The 23,233-nt window shown below is 32.7% G+C and overlaps 1 protein-coding gene across 1 annotated transcript; it reads right to left on the bottom strand.

Annotated features, from left to right (window-relative positions):
• Positions 1-2,989: 2,989 nt before the first annotated feature.
• LOC146939332 (uncharacterized) lies at positions 2,990-16,989 on the bottom strand. The gene is made up of 17 exons (XM_085757427.1): positions 16,853-16,989; positions 16,682-16,773; positions 16,320-16,409; positions 16,115-16,202; positions 12,429-15,386; positions 11,186-11,734; positions 5,899-6,592; positions 5,502-5,641; positions 5,327-5,425; positions 5,131-5,202; positions 4,932-5,036; positions 4,748-4,834; positions 4,356-4,430; positions 4,138-4,206; positions 3,955-4,051; positions 3,710-3,859; positions 2,990-3,626 (listed from the first exon to the last, which is right to left on the bottom strand). The coding sequence occupies exons 5-17, from the start codon at positions 15,384-15,386 to the stop codon at positions 3,076-3,078; spliced, it is 5,646 nt and encodes a 1,881-aa protein (XP_085613553.1). The 5' UTR covers positions 16,115-16,202; positions 16,320-16,409; positions 16,682-16,773; positions 16,853-16,989; the 3' UTR covers positions 2,990-3,075.
• Between the last annotated feature and the right edge of the window lie 6,244 nt (positions 16,990-23,233).

Raw genomic sequence — 23,233 nt, 5'->3', positions numbered from 1 at the left:
AATGGGTGAGTGGATTATGGAAGCTGAAATTAGTCGAGGTCAGCTGAGTTTCCACAATTGTAATTCCTCAACTATGATAGGTTCGATTTTGATCAACTGCATTGAGTTGCAAGATTCAGCTCGCTTTCTAGACACATCTAAACAATACCCCACGATGAGAACAAGAATTTAAATATCTTGTTTGTATCTTGTTCAACACTGTAGTATAAAGTGATGTTTCCATTATTGACAATCTTTACAGCTAGCTAGTCATCCTTGTTGATATAAAGCAATTCAATTATTGGTCTCACTTTCACATTTGTAATAATTCCAAGTCTAAAGAAAACCCACCGACGGTCATGATTCAGTTAGAAGATCCTTGTTACTAAATTGTGGTGGGTCATGACAAATCTATATTTTGATAATATATTTGATATTTTAAAAAAATTATATCGGAAAATTAATTTAAAGAATTTGAAAAGCAAAATAAAGTAATAAATAGTTAAGGATATAATACGAAACGAAAATAACATTAATTCATTAATATTGTAAAGTGACTTATAATTTATGACAATTATTTTCTTCTTAAAATGACTTATAATTTTTTTCAAAGCTACCTTCTCCTCCAAACTTGTAAACAAAGTCTAATACAATGTTTGTATTGATGGAAAATGGCGGAGTAAAATGGAGCGAGATAAAACCATATTCCATTGTTTGGTTTCGTAAAAAATAAAATAAAATGGAATGTAGTACAATAAAACCCGTTCCATCCAATGCCATTTATTTTTTCATTCCCCCAATTTTAGGTGCATCGATCCAATGAAATGAAACACACTGGTTTTGTAGTTACTCAAAATATGATGTGTTGACGAATAATTTTCATGAATCGTTCAATGTGTAGAAAGAATGTCTTAAACACTTACAATAGGATAATACTAATGTCTAAAAATCATGAGTGATGGTAACTCAGCCTAAATGACTGAAGATTTCAAAAAATAGATTCAGTGGGTAATAACAACCCATGGTGTAATAGAACATCTTGATAAAACTAGAAAAGCATAATTTTTGTAGCAACATGAGGATGAGATAATAGAAACTCTTAATGAGATCTATATTCTAAATGGAGTGGAGTACAAAAATACATGATTGATCTTGATAACCCATTTGGATCCACTCCACTAGAAAAAGCACGCAGTTATACAAATTAATTGATCTTGCCTATCGATTTGCGATTATCCGACGACTCATATTACACCTTTAGGGTTAATAGTGTTTTTCACCCCTGTAATATATGCCATTTCCGGTTTTCGCCCTCGTAAAATTTTTGGTTTGATTTGCACCCACGTAAATTTTTTTTTCCGGAAAACACCCTTTTTAGGTCATTCAAAAACCAAAAATTCTTGAAAAAAAGTTTTTTGAATGACCTAAAAAGGGTGTTTTCCGGAAAAAAAAAAATTTACGAGGGTGGAAATCAAACCAAAAATTTTATAGGGGCGAAAACCGGAAATGACATATATTACAGGGGTGAAAAACACTATTAACCCTTCAATAAACCTTTGATTATTTAATAATCTTAACAATTGTTTTGTAATCAGACGGTCAAAATCAATAATTACGTCTTGCAGTTACTGCATAGAATCCAAATTCAACCCAAAATTAAGCAAACAATACATAAAGCATATAAAAGACAACATGTCTAAATCACTTTGCATTATGTTACAACTATAATATTTTAGCATCACTTATTCTTCCAACTATCTCAATTTCCATATATCTTAAAACTCAGAATAACATAGCTTGTCCTCCTCACAAGCTAGTATGTAATAATTAATATCATATAACAACAGTAAAATATGATCAATACAATTCGTGCCTCTACTTGAATGATACTCTCTGAAACATCTTCAACAGAAGCCGATCAATGCTTAAAATCCTCAGCTATAGAGTCAAAATGTGTTTTGAGTCTAACAATTTTCGCAATTCATCTTGAGAGACCTGGAAATCAAGAAACAAAGCGCACTTTTTGATACCATCCAATCAAAACCTTATTAAATGAAAATTTGCGTCCATCTTATAATAATCAACAAATTTATGCACCTAATAATGTGTTTGGAAACTTTGCAAACCACGGCGAAAACACACGTCCACATTGCTTTGGAACACGGGAGTAGCTTCCCAAACTCATATCCAAACATGCTATAAGTCTAACGCATCAAGCATACTGAGTGTGAAGGAATTTCAATAGCTCAGCTAGGCAGTTGTAGGCATAGTCCTTGTATCTATTACTCAATAATGTTTCTTTTAAAAAAATAAGGATACTTAACATAGAAATCAGTCAACAAAGACGCCTTATTGAATTGAAAAATATAAGATTTAAGGAGTTCATTGAACAAACAGTCATGTATATGTAGACGCCATGAGATTTAATTCCTAGAGTTACCTTCTTTGTTCCTTAAATGAACAACACATGCAAATTCTATAATTATCAACTTTTCAAGCTCTTAACATCAATAATCAGCTATAAATAAAAACTTAGACTAAATCAGTGACTACATATATATGATTGCTCTTCTTTATATCAAGTATCAACTTAATTCTGAAATGGTTTTCATATCATTCACATTGGCAAAGAAATTAAAGCAAATATAGATTCCTAGAGGCTCTGTTCATCCATCATACTTAACCAGCATATCTCATATCTTAATCTATTGAATGTTGAAGATCCTGCAAACTAAACATCTTCAGGTAGTGCGATACCTTGAAAAATATTTTGAATGTGCCAAATTCACCAAAAACATGAGCAGTGACAGGTGTGATGTGGTGTTTGGGTGCTTGATTTACCACAAAATACCACATAATACAAATTTCCCAATCATATTGTATGGAAAATACAGTAAAATAACTTCATCAATGTAACATACAAATATCAATAATAGTTTTCAATACACAAACATAAGAAGACTCTTTAGTTCACTTCGGATGAGAAACGACGAAACGTTACACCCAAGAAATAAACAATATTGAAGGACAAAGGTTCCCACAATGAAAAGCATAACAAAGCAGCAATGATGGAATAGAAGTACTAGAAAATATAGTCTAATAGCCAATAGGTGCACTTAAAACCGCCTCTTGTTGAATTATATTGTTCAAAACAGCTTTAGAGGATGTCAACTGATGCTTAAGATCCTCCACATGTTGACTTAAAATCTCTATCTTTAAATGCAACACTTCAACTTCCTTGGTAACTTGTTGCTTGGACTCCAATAATTTTTGCATGGCGTCTTGAGATATTTGTATATCAGGAAACATAGCCCGCCTTTCAACACTATCCAACCAATCCTTATCGAAACCAAAGTTGCGCGCATCTAGTAGTAGCTCCACAAATTCAGAGTGGCATGATCCTAATACATCCAAGACACTATGAGTTTCAAGGAATTTCAATAGCTCAGCCAGTAAGTTGTAAGCACATCCCTTGTATCTATTACGCAGTGAATTGTCTTTTAAATGAACAGAAGGATTTTTAACAAGGAAACCAGTCAAGAGAGATAAGTTCTCATAATCCAAATGATTCTTGGAGACTAGTTGCTCAAGCTCACTCTTGATAAACAAAGAAGAACTTAAATCTTCAACATTTTGAGAAGGGTCTCCTGAAAGTAAAGGAAAGAATAATTAGTCAATCTTGAGAACCAAATAATGTTTTAAAAATAAAATAAAGGGAGAAAATCTATACCTTTGAATATCATTGAAGGAGTTTGAAATTCTTGAGGCGAAGGAATGATAGGAGATGGCTTAGATTCTGAAACTTTATATTCAACATCCTTAGATAATTGTTCCTCAACAATTGAGGTTACTTTTATGACAGCATCATCATTTACAGAAACTGAACAAAAGGTGTGAGAGAAGAGAGTTAAATTTCAAAATTAAAAGGGTTATGAGGTAACTTAAGAAAATAATATTGATCCAAAGATTCTTCACCTTGATCAGTAATGTTAATATCAACATCCTGAGTGGTAAGAGGCTTTGTTATGGCAATAGGAGGAGAAGGTATGGCTATTTGGCCTTCACCACATTCCTACACAAATTTAAGATATAATTAATGATGTACATTCCAATTCCATGACGAAGTTAATAAGGCTTTGTTAAATAAAATAAACTCACGTGTGATGATGTCATTCTTCTCTTGGCATTAGATGACTTAGTTCCTTCTTCAACACTTATTTCGGTAACCTGCTTAAAATTAAAAAGATGTTTAAGATTGTAGTATAATTCAATTCCTGCATTGACAAAGTGTCAAAAAGAACACTAGAAAAATGAGGAAACTGCCTTTTGTTTAGCTTTATATGCACAATGCGATGGTACGATATTACATGATTTACCTGAGAAGGTTTGACGGCAGTATCAGTTTCTCCAAGTAGACGTTGCTGCTCCATCGATTGTTCATTTATCAACTCCTGTAACAAGAACATAAGCATTATTGATTTTCAACTATTAATTACATCCATTAAATATCTAACGCAATTCGACACGGCGTAGAAATCACTTTTGAATTTGTTGGTACACCAATTTCTAAATCAGAAACATTTTCAACAAGTTCATGCTCTGTCTCTGATGTATATTTCATTTTTATCTGCGCAAAAAAATGGCATGTTTACAGAAAATTCTTGTTTTCCTTTTGATGTTTGTGTCATTTTTTTTCTCTACAACGTTTGATTGGCTCAATCCCATTTTCATGTTAATTTGAAGGCTTCGTAACATAAAATAAACTTACCTTTGAAGTAGATAAATGGCCTGGTGATGATTTTATTGTTTTGGCATTAGCTGATGTGGTTCCATCTTCAACACTTTTTTCAATACCCTGCTTAAAATTAAATGGATGTTTAAGTTGATGGTATAATTCAATTCCTGCATTGAAAACGAGTAAAAATGAATACAAGAAAAATGAGGGGAAATGCCTTTTGTTTAGAATCAACTAATTGTATAGGTAGCTCATTCTTTGTTGTTTCTGTAATGGTGGACAAAGTTGATGCTACATTTTTTTCTGATGTTGAACCCTCCAACTGATTGCATAACATGAAAATGTAAATTAGTTGCAACATATTTTTAATGTTTCATTTTTAGCTTTATATGCACAATGAGGTGGTACTATATTACATTATTTTCTGGAGAAGGTTTGACGATAGCATCAGTTTCTCCAAGTGGACATTGGTATTCATTCATCAACACCTGTAATAGAAACATATGAATTAGTGATCTTGAGTTATCCATTAGTAGCTAATTCTTAGACTATTGAATATGTATTTATTTGGAGAGGAATATGCAAAAGAGTTTGACATGGCCTGTAAATTACTTCTGAATTTGTTGGTATTATTACTACTGATGGCATCGCTTGACGAGGGACATTTTCAACAAATTCATGCTTTGTCTCTGGTGTTTGTTCCATTTCTTTCTGCATAAAAATAAAATGTTTGATTCAGTGATTGTATTCATATGTGGTTAGGTTGAATAAATAGAATAGTATTGACCTGTGAAGAAGTAAACTCGTTTCCGGATGCTTGAACTTCAGTGATTTCTGAACTTGGATATTCATTACAAGTGTCGTGGCCTTTGGACTCATCATGTAATTGCTTGAATCGATTCTCCAAATCCTCGTACAATTCATAATCTATAGCAAAGTAAATCAAAACGACTACTTTTAACTCTAAATAGTCATTTTCAAGTTCAAAGACATACAATATTGTCTACTTTTAAAGTTTTCTATTAGATAGGTTACTCCAAGTGCCCTTACATTTTAGAAGATTCAGTTATTTATATCCTTTAACCTAATGGTATGTTTTTATTTGCTGTAAATATTAATGCATGATATGTAGTTATTGACAGCCAACATTTAATAGTTTTAAAAATATTGGATAGAGTGTGTACCGTAGTCATACGGGCGGTTAGGACGTAAGCCATAAATATCATTTTCGAAGTCTATTGTTGATGATGATGCCAGAGATTGTGTTTGACAATTATGTATGAAACGATGTTTTACAGTTTGAAAATGAATTCCCTGGGCATGACTGAGGCTTGGTAGATTTTCAAATACAACAAATTTTAGATTTGGAATCTCCACTTTGTGATCATCACCTTCACTTGCAAATATTTCTTCCATCTTATCTGCTTCTGTTATCATTAGAGCCCCTAACTTGGGAAGCTCTTTACATATGGAGATTGGAAAGACATATTTCAACTGATTGCACCGTACTACAGCAAGTGTTTGTAGCTTTGGGAAGCATGTCTTTGTTGTAGACATAACATTTGAGGATTTTTTATTCTCCAAATCATCTTCAATTATATGCTTCAACTCTTTGCATTCTTCAATTCTCACATAAAACAATTGTGGTAGCCACCTTATTATAGAAGTGGGGAAAACAATTTTCAATTTTTCACATCCCTTGATATTCAAGCGTGTAAGGTTCTGGAGGGAAAACGAATTTTTGGGACCCATAAAAAGGCATGTCATCATAGGCAGAACAATCAATTCAATAAAGTCCAAAGCTAAGTTCATTTGTTGTTCATTTATTTCCTTAAGACTTTCTAAAGCGCGAAAATGTTCCACATTCCCACTTGATTCCTGCATAAAATCAGAATAACAAAGTCCTGTAAGTACAACAGAGTTGATAAAAGGTTGTGGAGATATTTGATATACTAGAGTGTCGATTCAAACTCACAATTTCTCTCTACTTAGACATGCCATGCCCAAATTTAGGAATAAGTAAAAAAAAAAAAATCTTATATTCTTAACTTTTTATTAGAGTATAGTGAGAAGATAACTTGAAGAGCAAGTTATCTAGATAGCTTGGAGAGCAAGCAAGTTAGTTAGAGTTAGTTACTCCAACTCACTCCTATAAATACCTCACTCTTGTACTAATTCACATATCTTTTATCAAATCTATTGATTCTCCTATGAGTCTCTATGGTTATCTCTCACATGAATATCACTACGCTCTCTTTCTAGCTGATCACTATGACCTTTATCTTTGGGATTCCATGATTTGTAACATGGTATCAGAGCGATACCCTAGGGATGAAGATGATGATGCTTCCGCTTCCGACATTGATGAAGACTCCGATGATGCAGCTTCTGCTTTTGCATTTCAGACTACTTCTGCTTCTCATGATTGCATCCGATTCGGCAGTTTTGATTCTCCCATCATTTCGGTTTCTGCCCCTTCAATCGAACCAAAATTTGATGGATTTTCCATCAAGATTGGTGACATTTCTTTCGCTCTCTCTGAACCTTGCAGCAACATCGTCGATGGCGACGATTCTGAATTTGCCGTTTCACAAGAGGACAAGAAAACGAAGGTTGAACCTGAATTGAAGAATTGCGACTCTGTTTTTGATGTCACTGAAGCTTCGGAACAATTCATCACACACACACAGCTCCGGTGAGATTGAGGAGCGTTGTTTACGGCGTCGACGCCACAAGACCTTCCGCCTTGTGGTTGTTCGTCGGAAAACAGGCTGAACAACTCGCTTCTGATGTCAACAATCAGGTTCAGTTTTTCGAGTTCCATGATGAATTCATTGTTGATTTCGATCCCGGTGGAAGAATTGGCTCGTTCTTGCTGTTCTCTGTTTTTGCAGTTCTCCAACCAATTCAATTCCGTTTATGGTGGATACCATGGGACAGAGGGAAGAAACGAACCCTAAGCCTTGTTGATCGTACACTTTCATCTACAACGCTTCCAGTTCCACATACTCTTTCTTCCTCGTTTTCAAACTCAATCGCAGTCTTCCTCGTTTTCAAACTCAATCGCAGTCAAGACAGTTTATCCAGAAGAAGGAAAATTCAAGCAGAAGCACGTTCTTGACGAATCAATTTGAATCGCGTTTTGTTTCAGTTCTGAATAGCGTTTGGATTTGCTTTAAATCTTAAGCTGTTTTGAAGAATCAGTTCTTGATACAGATCACAGAATCACAGAATCGCGTTTCGTAATTTCGTTTCAAATAAGCTGTTGTTTGCAAAAGCACTTATGGAATAAGCTGGTTAAGATTGTTAAGAGGAAGAAGAAGCCAGCAACACTTTTTTAGAAAATCTATTTGTGGAAAAGCGAATTCCAGAAGCATGTTTTGGATAAGTTGTATTAGTTCAGATGTGCCTTTTTCATGTTTGCAGAAAGCTCGTTTGAGAAAAGCTCCTGGAATTGCATTTTTTGGGAGAAATGTGTTTCTGCATTCACAACACATCCCAGCTTCTCAATTGGGCCTTCTATAGTTGGGCCTGTCATGTTTTCCTCTTAGTCTTTGTTTTTACTTAGTTTACCCCCTAGTTTGCTTAGTTAATCTTGTATGAATAAATTGTAATTTTTCATTGTATTTCAAACTCAAATTGGTGAGTTTTCCCACTTTGAGTTTGAGGGGGACTATTAGAGTATAGTGAGAAGATAACTTGGAGAGCAAGTTATCAAGATAGCTTGGAGAGCAAGCAAGTTAGTTAGAGTTAGTTACTCCAACTCACTCCAATAAATACCTCACTCTTGTACTCATTCACATATCTTTTATCAAATCTATTGATTCTCCTATGAGTCTCTATGGTTATCTCTCACATGAATATCACTACGCTCTCTTTCTAGCTGATCACTATGACCTTTATCCCTGGGATTCCATGATTCGTGACATAACTTGGAGAGCAAGTTATCTTCTCACTATACTCTAATACTTTTCACTATATAATTGTAATGAATCTAGGAAAACTAATTATACTTTTTGTTTATGTTGATGATATTATTGTTACAAGAGATGATTTATCTGAGAGACAACGACTTAAAGATAAGTTATCATTAGAGTTTGAAATGAAGGACCTTGAACAACTCAAGTATTTTTCAAAATTGAGGTAGCTCACTCAAAGAAAGGAATTTTTATCTCATAGAAAATATATGTTTGACCTTTTGCAGGAAACATAAAAACTTGGTAGCAAACCTACAAGTATTTTTCAGGAAAATTAATATTGTTACATTATAAAAAGCTTCCCATTAAAATTTAGGGCCCGTTTGTTACGGATTAAAATAAAAGTGATTTTGACATAAAATAATTTAGAGATTATTTTTTAGAGATTTTATGAAAAATCAGAATCTATTTTGTGTTTGTTTACCGTAATCAAAGTAACTTTTTTTAAAAAATAATTTAGTTTGTTTGGATCCAGCTATATAAAATCGATTTTTTTTTGTTACAAAATTAGTTCAATCTTTAGATCTATTGTTACAATTTTTTTTTTTTTTGGCTACCCCTAAAGAAAAAGAAATCTTGAATAATTAACACAGTTTTATATGTAGCTAGCTCATTAATATATTAGTAGACTACTCCAAACAATTTTGTTGGTTTAAAGAGAGATATATTAAAAATAATATGGATAATCTATTTAGTTTAGTTTCAATTATGAATAAATTTGACTTCTTAAAACTTCATAGAGCTTAACTTTTATAGATAACTATCACTACTAAAAAAATAAAAATTAGTGAGGGAAATTTAGTGAGGAAAAACATGAAATCCCTCTCTAATTCCGTCACTAAATTTTACGACCAAAAAATTTGTGAGAGATTTTATTTTTTCTGTCATTAATTTCTCTCCCTAATTTTGCTTTTCCTTGTTGTGTATTGTTAGTTTTTACTTTCTTCCTGGTCGTTTCATTAAAGTATAGTTAATTTAAAATTTACTACATAAACACATTATTAGTTGTACATGATTCAGTACCTGAAATATAATATTTAGTTTTAACACCTAGAAATCATTCATATATGGAAATCTTCCTTCGCTTTATTCCTCGCACCTTCTTCCGTCCAAATTTTTGGGTCATATTGGAGTTCAAAAATGTAATTTGTCAAGAGAAGTAGGTGTTAATGGCGGAAAATAAAGTTTGTGAAAAAAGGATCGCGAGTCAACATAAGGCGAATTTTTTTGGAGAAATACGAAAGGTCAACAACAAATGGAGATCGATGGAGAAAAAGGCTAACAAAACATGACTATGTACGGGAAATGAGTCCGGGTATGCTCCATTTACCATAAGCTCCATTTAATCCATTTAGGGTCTTGGATGAATGACATTTGGCAGAAAAAGATTCAATGGTTCAGATTTAAAAATAAACAAAACATTTATTTTTTAATTAAAAAATAAATAAAACTCAGAAACGCTTCTCTTTCTCTTCTTCTACGTTTCTCTTCCGTCAGAACTCTTCCTCTCCCCTCTCATCACCACCACCATCCATCGATTGCGCCGCTGTTCATCCCAATCACCGTCGTTCTTTCATCTCTAAAAAACAGGATTGCTTGTTAAGATTCTTACGACAAATTAATAATACGGGTAAGAGAGAAGAAGAGAAAAATTATGGGGAAATATTATGATGTTGTGTTAAGATGTCGTATTAACACAGCAATAAGATGCTGGTATGTTAAAATTCATTCATATAAGTGAGTCTGGTATGTTAAGATGCTGTGTTTGATCGACGGGAGGCTTGGCGGTGGATACCGAGAGAAGAAGAGAAAGAGAAGGTCTCTGAGTTTTAATTAAAAAAAATAAATAAATTTTTTGTTTATTTTTAAATCTGAACCATTGAATCCTTTTCTGCCACATGTCATTCATCCAAACCCTAAATGGATTAAATGGAGCTTATGGTAAATAAATGATGAGTTCCTTCTACAAGCCCAAATGGTGGGAAACATGGCTATTTAATATTATTATTATTATTATTATTATTATTATTATTATTATTATTATTATTATTATTATTATTATTATTTTATTATTATTTTTTTTCCCTCAAAAAAAAAATAATATTATTATTTTTTTGGTACAAACTATTTAATTTTTTTAATAAGCTAAATTAGCACATTCAAATTGACATTACGGAGAATCGAACCTAAAATATTGAGGACGACTAAACGTGAAGTGTGTGGCAACTCGGAACATACGATCTCTCAAGAGGTAATTGCCATGGTCTTTCACTTAAGTGGCAATCACTTAGTTTCTCTTCTCTATCACTAAGAATTATCACAAAGGTGGACCCACTATTTTTTTTTTCTTTCTAAAACTTAATAATGACCCTTCTAATATGAATCTGATCTAAAGGTGGACCTTACCTTTGAACCAATGGTATTCTTCATGTAAGATCAAAATCATTGAGTAAATTGACAAACAACAAAGATATATAGAGACAAGGATGGATACCTTGATGGTTGTACCAGATCTTGTTACCGAATGATGAGGTATGAAATCACCAATAGATTTTATATTAAACTGGGGGCATTCTCTGAGTTCAAGCCATTTCAAAGTTGGAAATGTTGTGTGATATTGTTTGGGACACATGCCGACTAAACTTGGCAGATAGCGAAGAACGAAGGTCTCCAATACTGAAAGATGAAGATGAATCTCAGTGTGGTTTTGATGATCATCAGTGAAGTGTCCAATTATGTATTCCAATTTCTCACAATTATAAACTTGGAGTTCTCTTAATTTTGGGAAGACAGTGCTTCGGTTATTGCCATTAGTGATGTCATGATGATCTCCAATGTCTATTGTTATAATGTGCCTCAATTCATCACAGTTGTCAATTATCAAAACTTCCAACAACATTCTTGGAGCAGTAGATAGGGTAAATAACGATTTCATCTTTGAAACATTGATCAGTGTAATCTCTTTAACATTGCACAACACATGTGAGGGTCTTGAAAGACATTGAGCACGTTCCCATATGTTAAGGGGATGTGAATTTGATTCCTGCAATTATATAAAACAAATCAGTTTTCTATTTTTATTTTATATATTGTAATTTTTTCTCTCTCCTACTATACAAGTCCGACAGACCAGCTTATATTTATTTATCTATAATAATTAACTTAATGCAAAGCTATTAAACATTTGATAAATGGAAATTTATCATAAAACTAAACCAAAGATCTGGAAATTTTTCAATAAATGGAAAAACCCAGATGGATTTCCAAAGAGAAATTTCCATGGAGTGATTTAAATCTTCATGAACAGAAAATTGAACTTAGAATTGGGAATTTTAGGCTTTAAAATTGGTGAAACCGGTGAATGGAAAGTCAAAATTGGTTTGAAACCCAACAAAGGTTGGAATGTCTTTAGATCTTTTTTTAGAAATTCTTCAATGGCGGACTTTCAAAGTCGTTACTTCAGTTCACGTGAAAATTGCTTGATTTTGAAAATTTAATTTCACAAGGATAAGGATATTTGGTCATTTTGGTGTGTAACTAGATTATGAAAGGGTGTTAGTAGAAAAAATCTATTATTAATTGGTACATTAGTGAACACTTTTTGGTATTTTGTGATTTGCTATTATATTAATTAAATTTAAAAATATTTTTTTTAAAATAATAGAATGTATCAATAGTTTCTTATTAAAAAAGAACAAAAAAAAGAAAAACATCACATAAGAAGGTAAGACGGTTACCATTAAGTTATCCGGCGGTTGATCTTGAGAAACCAATGGGACTTCAGTACTTATGTTACTCCTTAATTTGTTCCCATATTTTTTACCACAGCAATATATATCAGTCCATGAAAATATGTTGCATTTGATTGGGTCTGATTGTTCTTCTGGCTTGATAGTATCTCCAGAAATGGAAGATGCCCTCTTAATGGGTGAAGTCATGGCACCATAACATTCAGGGAAAATGTCAATCATATTTGATAAACCATCAAGATCAATTTTTATGAGGGAACCAAGTTTGACATCCTGGCCAAATATGTATTTCAACTTATCACAACTTCCTATTGTGATGAATTTTAGTGCTGGAAGATCATGAGAAGATTGAAACGGAAGTATTATTTCAAGTTCTGGACATCTCTTAATACTAAGAACTTCCAGTTTCTGAAACATTGTGCTTTCATTATCATCAATTATTTGAAATAGGGAGATCAACATCGGGCATCCTTCCAATGACACGCTCTTTAGATTGAATAGGTTTATGTTGCACTTAAATAAGCTTTTCAAATGTTTACAATATCTGATGGACAGCTTCTCTAAATTGTTCAGAGAGTCAAAGGAAAGAGGACCATTGCATAATTCTTCCAAACTATCCATTCCATACAGCTTTAGTACAACCAACTTGGAGAAGACTTTTGATACTTTAGTACAACCAATGAGGCGTTGTAGTTGTGAAATGTGCCGTAAATGAAGCTTAACTAGATTACTCATACCTTGATCCAAAGGAACAATCTCAGGCATGATATTCCTCCACCCTCCCTCGATTCTTCTTAGTTTGAGAACCTCTGCTTCTTGCATACAGTATTTGAGTGTTGTTTTAGATAGGAAAACATCATCTTGGTATAAAACAGAGAAACACTTTGATAATGATTCGTTAATTGACACACCGTCGCCAATATCAAACCTTTGAAATTTCGGGAAAGTTATTTCTCTGCAAAAATTATTAAAGCTACCTGTGAAATACAACTCTTCAAGTGATGAGCATCCTTCAATCACTTCAAAAGGATCATTCCTTGCAATTTCACAATCTTTCAAGCTCAATAATTTCAGTTTCTCTAGTTTTGTGATTCCATGAGGCAATTCATCAATTTCACAACCATCCAAATCAAGTGTCTCAAGGCTTTGCAGGTTTCCTAAAATAGAGATGTCACCCAAATTGACACGTGTAAAAAGAAGAGATCGAATATTCTTCAATGACTGAATTGAATGAGGTAATGATAGATCTAGTTTAGAATAATGATGATGGATTAAATGAAAAACTCTAAGGCCCATGATATTTTCAAAAAATGAGTTTGGGACTTCGATTTTCACATTCTGACAATCTTCATCCTTATGCACAATGACAATTAGAATCTCAAGCTTGGAACCATCAAGCTTAAAGGAAAACATATCCTTAAGCTTGCTTTCACATAACAAATATTTAATATTTTCCTCCCTTTCAACCATTGCCTTTTGATTTTTATCATACAACTCCACTGTTTGAATCTCTTTGTTCGCTATCCATTGGGCTGCATCACGAACCAAGTCATGCATTTTCACCATGCTTTGATCCACTTCCAACAATAAACAAGAATCTATTAGTTTATTTCTGGATCTAACAAATTGATTTCGAGCATTTCCGTAGTTGCCACAATCTTCCCCAAAAATGCCTGCTCCTATGCAAATTCTGGTTAGCATTTCAGTATAAATTTTTTCATCTTCTCGAAATACAGAACACATGAGGAATAGTCTCTTGGCATTTTCATTCTTCAAATTATCGTAGCTCACTTGAAAGCATTTATAAATTGTAAGGAGTTCAGGATCAACACCGTGCAAGGACATATGTTTCTGCAAGGAATTTAAAACCAAATCCCACTCTTCGGGACGTTGTTCGCCCTTCAAACTACTGGCTATAGCAGCAATTGCAACTGGTAACCTTTTGCACTCATTTGCAATTTTACGGCCTTTTTCAAGAAAATTTTTAGGTGAAATTTTGCTTAGACCAGCATGCCTTTGGAACATGATCCATGCGTCTTCTTCAGATAAGAGATCCAGTTGAATTGTCTTACTGCATCCTAATCTGTTGCAAACCCCCAAATTGCGCGTGGTTACAAGAATTCTACAGCCTTTGTGATTGTCACAGTATGGAATCCCTATTTCATTAAAATCGATATCTCCCCACACATCATCCAATATTAGAAGAATCTTCTCACCATTGGTTAATCTGCTCCATAGTTTTTTGGATCGGTCTGATTCATTACAGTCATCAATGTTCAATCCCAAGGGTCCAGCAATATCATCTTGAATCTTTTTGATATCAGGAGAAAATGACACTGTCGTGTCAATGATTTGAGTAAATTGCTTGGACTGCTTAAGGTCCTTACCAATTTCTTTGGCCAATGTAGTTTTACCGGTACCCCCCATCCCTTGCAATCCAGTGATATAGTTGCTGTCATCTGTCAATGCTTCCAAAAGCTCTGTGCGTTTTGACTCTCTACTTTTAAAAGGAATGTAGTATTGAGAAGAATAACGTTCAACGCCTGGAAGACAAGCAGGGAGTCCAATTGAAAGTTGCTTTCCAGTTTCAATTAATCTTTTAATTTGCTCCTTCTTATTTGTCAGTTCCTTTCCCCTTTTATATCGCCATATGATATGAGGACAAAATCCAAAAAGACATTTTTGTTTTGTTTTGGTGTCTTCTTGAATGAGCTCATCAGCTTGCTTTTTCCAAAAAAGAGCATTTGCTTGAATAGCTTCTCCTCTACTGGTTGCCACATCAACATGTTGCTTGACAGTTGTGCTTTGTATTTCCAATCTTGCTCTTTCTTCTTCAAAATCATTAGCAATGCACGTGAAGCAACATATATAACTTGACTCTGCGATCAACCCATTTATCAATTTCTCCACATAGGTCTTCGCCAAATCAGTTAGAAAACTCGCCATCTAAATAAATTTCAATACATCAAAGTTAGAGATATGTTTGTGTATGTTGAAAAATACAATGGTTGATAATGAATCTCATTATCATAGCATATCATTCATGTTCTTTTATTGTAAGAAGATTTTCTTCATTCAGGGTCTGTTAATTTGAAAAATAATACTTGATGACACACTTTTCATCAAAGAATTTTCTTAGCTTGTTCAAACAAATATTTGAGAAAGTTCAAATGGGAGTTCATCCAACATTAAATTTTAAGATCCTTTAAGCCAATCTCTGAATACCCAATTTAACTTTGAAAATGATAAACAAGTCATGAAAAAATGACCATGTAGAAAAGTAGAGTGAAGACCAAAATTGGAAATCATATACAAATAGAAAATCTGAGGAACTAATAAAAGAAAAACAACCATGAGATTATTTTCTACCTCAATTGTGTTACTGTTGTAAGGACGTACTTTTTAACAATCTTTTCGTTTCTCGATAGTAGGCAGCAGCTAGAATTTAGAGAATTAGGAGTAATATTCACTGCAAAAAATTTCTTATAGACTATGTTTGATTCTATCCTTATCAACTCAAGTTGGTTTGTCTAAAAGATAATATACAAAGCATAAAACTCAAGTTGATTTATAAACCCTTGTAATACTCTTATGAAATCTAGAACTTAATCACTGTAAACAATTAATTAAAATATGGACTGAAAATTGTCAAAGTATGATTGTTTGTTGGTTACCTTATCTCCAGCTCTTTCAGAAAATGTTCAAGCCGTATGAACCATTCTCCTGATCTTTCTCCAATATGCAGTAGCATTCATTGAAACTCTGCGGTAGAAATATACTATGGAGGCTTAATTTTGGTTCAACAACTAGACATTCTTTCCAACAATTTTAAAAGTTGTACATGAATGAATGATGAAGCAAAATGATATTGATATTTACCTGATCTTTCCAACACAGTATTTTCGGCACATTCGGCGCATACTCAAGTCTCATGAACAATCTTCCTCATCCTTCTCCTGTCTGCAGCACCTAGAATCACAAGAATCTTTAAAGATAGTGCAAACAATTCATTTGTAAAAGATTCTCATTAAAGACAATTTTATTGAATACTTTGGTTAAATATTAATATAAGTGTTAGAGTTTTGTTTTAGAGGTTTGTCTAAAAGATAATACAAAGCATAAAACTCAAGTTGATTTATAAACCCTTGTAATAATCGTATGAAATCTAGAACTTGGTCACTGTAAACAATTAATTAAAATATCGACTGAAAATTGTTAAAGCATGATTGTTTGTTGGTTACCTTAACTCCAGCACGTTCAGCAAATGTTCAAGCCGTATGAACCATTCTCCTGATCTTTCTCCAATCTTCAAGCAGTAGCATTCATTGAAACTCTGCTGTAGAAATATACTTTGGAGGCTTAATTTTGGTTCAACAACTAGACAATCTTTCCAACAATTTTAGAAAACTTACTTTATGTTTGAAGTGTGCAGGAATCAACCAAACTTTATATGAATTAATGATCAAGTAAAATGATACTTTTCCAATTTGTAGTAGCTAAAGTGAGAATATTGAGAATTGAGAATATTTACAGCTAGCTAGTCATTATTGGTCTCAACAATTCTTTCCAACTAGACAATCTTTCCAACAATTCTAGAAAACCAACGTTATCTTTGAAAGTGTGCAGTAATCGAGCAAACTGTATATGAATATAATGAATGATCAAGCAAAATGAGATTGTTATTTATTGGTTTTCCAATTTGTAGTAGCTAAAGTGAGAATATTGAGAATTGAGAATATTTACAGCTAGCTAGTCATTATTGGTCTCACTTTCACGTTTGCAATGATTTAGCTAGCTAAAGTGTGGTGGGTCAAGAAAATATTTGGTGGCACATTGTTGAAACATGTGTGAAAATTGAGTTAAAAGACAAAACACAAATTTTTATGTTGGGTAGAACTAGTGTTGTGTGAATTGAAAAACGTGAAAGTCTCACATCGAATGGAACACATAAATTAGTACTCCCTCCGTTCCTTTTTAAGTGTCACTTTTGGAGAATTTTTTTGTTCCTATTTAAGTGTCACTTTACATAGTTCAATGCAACATTAAATGTTATTTTTACTAATATTACCCTTATTTATTATTGTGGAGAGAGAAATATATGTAATGAGATATTAAATAAATAAGGTTATTATAGTAAAAATAGAAATTATTGTATCAATAGTAGCAACATTTATTGATTGTCTTGGTTTGTGTAAAATGTCAAAATGTGACAATTAAAAAGGAACGGAGGTAGTAGTGTTTATATAATAAGGTGTACCTCTAAAGGGGTGCAAAATTATGTAAACGAAGTAAGCACTGTTGAAAAAATATATATTTTATTATTTAGAAATGTTAAATTAAATATTAAATAATTAATTTAATCATTATTAGAAGTTCGCAAAGTTAGTTGTGAATTTTCCGGTTTAAGCCTGACCTGTTTATGAAAAAGACTAGGCTTAGGCTTTATTTATGCATATTATTAAAATTTATTTTTTATTTATATTAAAATATAATTTATATTAAACATAAAAATCAAGAAAAAAACTCAAATAATGCACTTTTTAAATAGGCTTTGAGGTATTTTATGACTTTAATATGAAGTAGACCTGTAAATAGGTTTTCAGGCTAGGCCAGACTTTTAAATAGGCTAGACCAAGCCAAAAATATAGGCTGAAAGGCCATAGGCTAGGCTCAGACTTGCAAAATTTTTTGTAGGCCAAGCTCAGACCTATCAAAGTCTGGCCTGGCCTATTCCCACCCCTTTATCGAGAACTCTTTCTCTCTTCTCCCTCCAGCTTGTGTTAATGAGCTATTCTTCTCCTTATCTTTTTTTTTCTTTCTGTCCCTTCGGAATTAAAAGTGTTCTTAAGATCACAATCCCTTTTTGGTATATTGTCATTTCAGAATTAAGAATGGTCTTAAGAGTATAGTCCTTTCAATTATTTATGTCTCTTAAGAATAAATAATATCTTAAGATCATAGTCTCCTTTCGGTATAATAAGAATGATCTTAAAAATATATTCTTCTTCAATTCTTGAAGAAATTAGAATGGTAGTAACACCATATTTGAGTGGTCATAGTACCATTGTTGGAGAAGTTAAAAATTAGAATGGTGTGGTAACACCATATTTGAGTGGTTTCAACACTATAATAGAGTGGTCACAGTACCATATGGGTTTCAATATTAAAAGAGTGGTCTTAATACCATATTGGAGGTGTAATACTCGAACTGTTTTCTACAATCAGTAGTTGACTGCACAATTGTAGTTAGACTTGTTTTTATCCTAAAGGCGGTGTGGTTAATAGTCTGTCTTGCACAATTTTAGGCAATGCCACGAAACGTCTTAAAGAGAGCGTCCTGGTCGTGACTCAGCCTAGTAACAACTTCGGTAAATATTCTCTTTCAAAATAGAATTTAGAAAACCAAAATACAACACTTTGGAAATCTAAATACAACACACATGGATTCATACAATAACAAAATGATGCAATAATTGAAAAGTGAAATATTGAGTTTTAGAAGTTTTGCGAGTTGAATTTTGGAAGAAAAGACTTTGGAGGTAAAAATCAATATTTTGATATTATATTTGATATTTCAGAAAGAAAAAAAAAATTAAAAGAACAATGTGATATATAAGACATTTTAGGAAACATAATATTAAATTTACAAGTCTTCGGAAGGTTTGTACAATCATAACATGGTATATCATTTTTTTTTGACAAAATAAAAGATATTCATTCATTCAAATTGAAAGAGTACATCGATATAATGCAAATTCGCTAAAAACAAAAAGGATGAATCTATGAACAGGCTCACATCATCCATGTTAATAGCATAAAACGACAAAGTACAAATGCCTACACATATGACTATATTTAAATCTCCGGAATAACCATGTTTCCGGATCTGCAACGTGGATGACGCCAAAGTCATGGATTGGATCTGCAATGGATCGAACTTGATCTGACAATCTGAAGCGATCAAATACCTGAGAGAAACAAGAAAAACAAACAACGTCGCACAAAGACGACGAACAACCAACATCGCACGAAGACGACGAAATCACAAAATAAAACGAAATAGATGTGAAAATCACTTATTTCAATAAAAGGGAAATAGAAAAACGAGTTAGAGGGGTGATTTTGGGTCAAAAATTGACCCTAAACCACCCCTCTTTGGTGGATGAAGGGGAAGAAACTAGGGTTTGTGTGACGGCTCACAAGAGAGAAAGGAAAAGGAGAGAGAGAGAGTAAAGCAATTTTAAAGTTGAATAACTATTTTATTTATAACATGGTATATCATGTTTATCTTTTAATCTTTTTAAAATATAAATATAAGATCAACATATAGATTTAGTCATCTAAGGTAGGATGTTCAACAAATCAAATCATAAAACGTATTTCCAAAGATATTTTAGGAACTTACATTGTCGTGTATGCAAATTAAATCTTTTCTTTCTCAGAATGACTTTTAATATTTTATGGGCTAACCGGTGCCCTGGGGCACTAGTTAAGCATACCATAAAAGGGAATTATTACCATAAAAGAAAACTGTTTTTGACTTTATTATAAATTAATTACACAATTTCAATGCATTAACTACTATATAATTTCCTTTTTCATATCCTTAACCAATGTCCGGGAGCACCGGTTAGCATTTCCCATATTTTATTGATATTGTAAAGTGATTTATAATTTATGACAATTTTTTTCTTTCTTAAAACGACTTATAATTTTTTTCAAAGCTCTCTTTACCCCTTTAAAATCATAAAAAAACCTAAGACTTGTATCAATGGAAAATGGTGGAGCGGAGCGGAGCGGGGTAAAATCATATTCCATTGGTTGATTTTGTAAAAAAAATTAAAGAAATAAAATGGAGTATAATGAAACCCGTTCCATCCAATACCATTTATTTTTTTCATTCCCTCAATTTTAGATGTATCCAATGGAATGAAACACACAAGTTTTTGTAATTTCTCAATTTGACGTGTTGATGAATAATTTTTCTTATAATTTTTTGTGGGGGTATTAATGTATTATGATGAGATCCGAGAAATCCACCTCTCTCATCACTCAAAATATGATGCGTTTATTAATAATTTTCCACAAATCGTTCAATAGCACAATTTTATTGGCTAAGTTTAAATTTATTTTGTTAATGGGGTGAGTGGATTATATGAAAGCTGAAATTAGTCTAGGTCGGATGAGTTTCCTCAATTGTGATTCCTCAACTATGATGGGTTCGATTTTGATTTACTGCAGTGAAAGCTTGGATTGATCTGATCAACCTGCATTGAGTTGCAAGATTCAGCTCGCTTTCTAGACACATCTAAACAATAACCCACGATGAGAACAAGAATTTAAATATCTTGTTTGTATCTTGTTCAACACTGTAGTATAAAGTGATGTTTCCATTATTGACAATCTTTACAGCTAGCTAGTCATCCTTGTTGATATAAAGCAAAATTCAATTATTGGTCTCACTTTCACATTTGTAATAATTCCAAGTCTAAAGAAAACCCACCGACGGTCATGATTTAGTTTGAAGAGCCTTGTTACTAAATTGTGGTGGGTCATGACAAATCTACATTTTGATAATATATTTGATATTTAAAAAAAATTATATCGGAAAATTAATTTAAAGAATTTGAAAAAAAGAAGTAATTGATAGTTAAGGGTATAATACGAAAACGAAAATAACATTAATTCATTAATATTGTAAAGTGACTTATAATTTATGACAATTTTTTTCTTCTTAAAATGACTTATAATTTTTTTAAAAGCCCTTCTCCTCCAAACTTGTAAACAAAGTCTAATATAATGTTTGTATTGATGGAAAATGGCAGAGTAGAATGGAGTGAGATAAAACCATATTCCATGGTTTGGTTTCGTAAAAAAATAAAATAAAATGGAATGTAGTACAATAAAACCCGTTCCATCCAATGCCATTTATTTTTTCATTCCCCCAATTTTAGGTGCATCGATCCAATGAAATGAAACACACTGGTTTTGTAGTTACTCAAAATATGATGTGTTGACGAATAATTTTCATGAATCGTTCAATGTGTAGAAAGAATGTCTTAAACACTTACAATAGGATAATACTAATGTCTAAAAATCATGAGTGATGGTAACTCAGCCTAAATGACTGAAGATTTCAAAAAATAGATTCAGTGGGTAATAACAACCCATGGTGTAATAGAACATCTTGATAAAACTAGAAAAGCATAATTTTTGTAGCAACATGAGGATGAGATAATAGAAACTCTTAATGAGATCTATATTCTAAATGGAGTGGAGTACAAAAATACATGATTGATCTTGATAACCCATTTGGATCCACTCCACTAGAAAAAGCACGCAGTTATACAAATTAATTTCCAGAACACACATGCCATGAACTCTACGGTTCCATGGAGAATAACAAGTGAATAGAGATCATGATCATGTTCATATAGTTAAGCCTCTGTGTGAACAAGAAGTATAGAATTGCATGATGGATTGGTGTTTGAGGGTACTGAGGAGGTGAACCTCTAAATAAAGCCTCTTCAACTCCAAGTCTTCTGGTGTACGAAGCGCTTCATTGAATTTGACTTGGTCACATGCTACCACACATCAAATATATCATGAAAAGTCCATCTAACCTTTAAAGGTTAATTAACAAGCATAAATACAAATTACTAAAGTTCAACTTCAGTTCTCATTTGAACATTGAGACATCAAGCATAACCCATTTGGATCCACTCCACTAGAAAAAGCACGCAGTTATACAAATTAATTGATCTTGCCTATCGATTTGCGATTATCCGACGACTCATATTACACCTTCAATAAACCTTTGATTATTTAATAATCTTAACAATTGTTTTGTAATCAGACGGTCAAAATCAATAATTACGTCTTGCAGTTACTGCATAGAATCCAAATTCAACCCAAAATTAAGCAAACAATACATAAAGCATATAAAAGACAACATGTCTAAATCACTTTGCATTATGTTACAACTATAATATTTTAGCATCACTTATTCTTCCAACTATCTCAATTTCCATATATCTTAAAACTCAGAATAACATAGCTTGTCCTCCTCACAAGCTAGTATGTAATAATTAATATCATATAACAACAGTAAAATATGATCAATACAATTCGTGCCTCTACTTGAATGATACTCTCTGAAACATCTTCAACAGAAGACGATCAATGCTTAAAATCCTCAGCTATAGAGTCAAAATGTGTTTTGAGTCTAACAATTTTCGCAATTCATCTTGAGAGACCTGGAAATCAAGAAACAAAGCGCACTTTTTGATACCATCCAATCAAAACCTTATTAAATGAAAATTTGCGTCCATCTTATAATAATCAACAAATTTATGCACCTAATAATGTGTTTGGAAACTTTGCAAACCACGGCGAAAACACACGTCCACATTGCTTTGGAACACGGGAGTAGCTTCCCAAACTCATATCCAAACATGCTATAAGTCTAACGCATCAAGCATACTGAGTGTGAAGGAATTTCAATAGCTCAGCTAGGCAGTTGTAGGCATAGTCCTTGTATCTATTACTCAATAATGTTTCTTTTAAAAAAATAAGGATACTTAACATAGAAATCAGTCAACAAAGACGCCTTATTGAATTGAAAAATATAAGATTTAAGGAGTTCATTGAACAAACAGTCATGTATATGTAGACGCCATGAGATTTAATTCCTAGAGTTACATATATATGATTGCTCTTCTTTATATCAAGTATCAACTTAATTCTGAAATGGTTTTCATATCATTCACATTGGCAAAGAAATTAAAGCAAAT

The sequence above is a fragment of the Medicago sativa genome, chromosome 3 (genome assembly GCF_051527215.1).
Source record: "Medicago sativa cultivar Bolivia chromosome 3, Bolivia_mono, whole genome shotgun sequence".
In the NCBI taxonomy this organism is placed as follows: domain Eukaryota; kingdom Viridiplantae; phylum Streptophyta; class Magnoliopsida; order Fabales; family Fabaceae; genus Medicago; species Medicago sativa.
The sequence above is the reverse complement of the archived record's forward strand: the minus strand, read 5'-3'. Positions and strand labels throughout refer to the sequence as shown.

Coding starts and splice junctions, on each gene's coding strand:
- LOC146939332 (XM_085757427.1), bottom strand. CDS start 15,386: ATGGCGAGTTTTCTAACTGATTTGGCGAAGACCTATGTGGAGAAATTG. Junction 11,735..12,428: donor AACCGCCGGATAACTTAATG/GTAACCGTCTTA, acceptor ATATAATTGCAG/GAATCAAATTCACATCCCCT. Junction 5,203..5,326: donor TAATACCAACAAATTCAGAA/GTAATTTACAGG, acceptor TTTCTATTACAG/GTGTTGATGAATGAATACCA.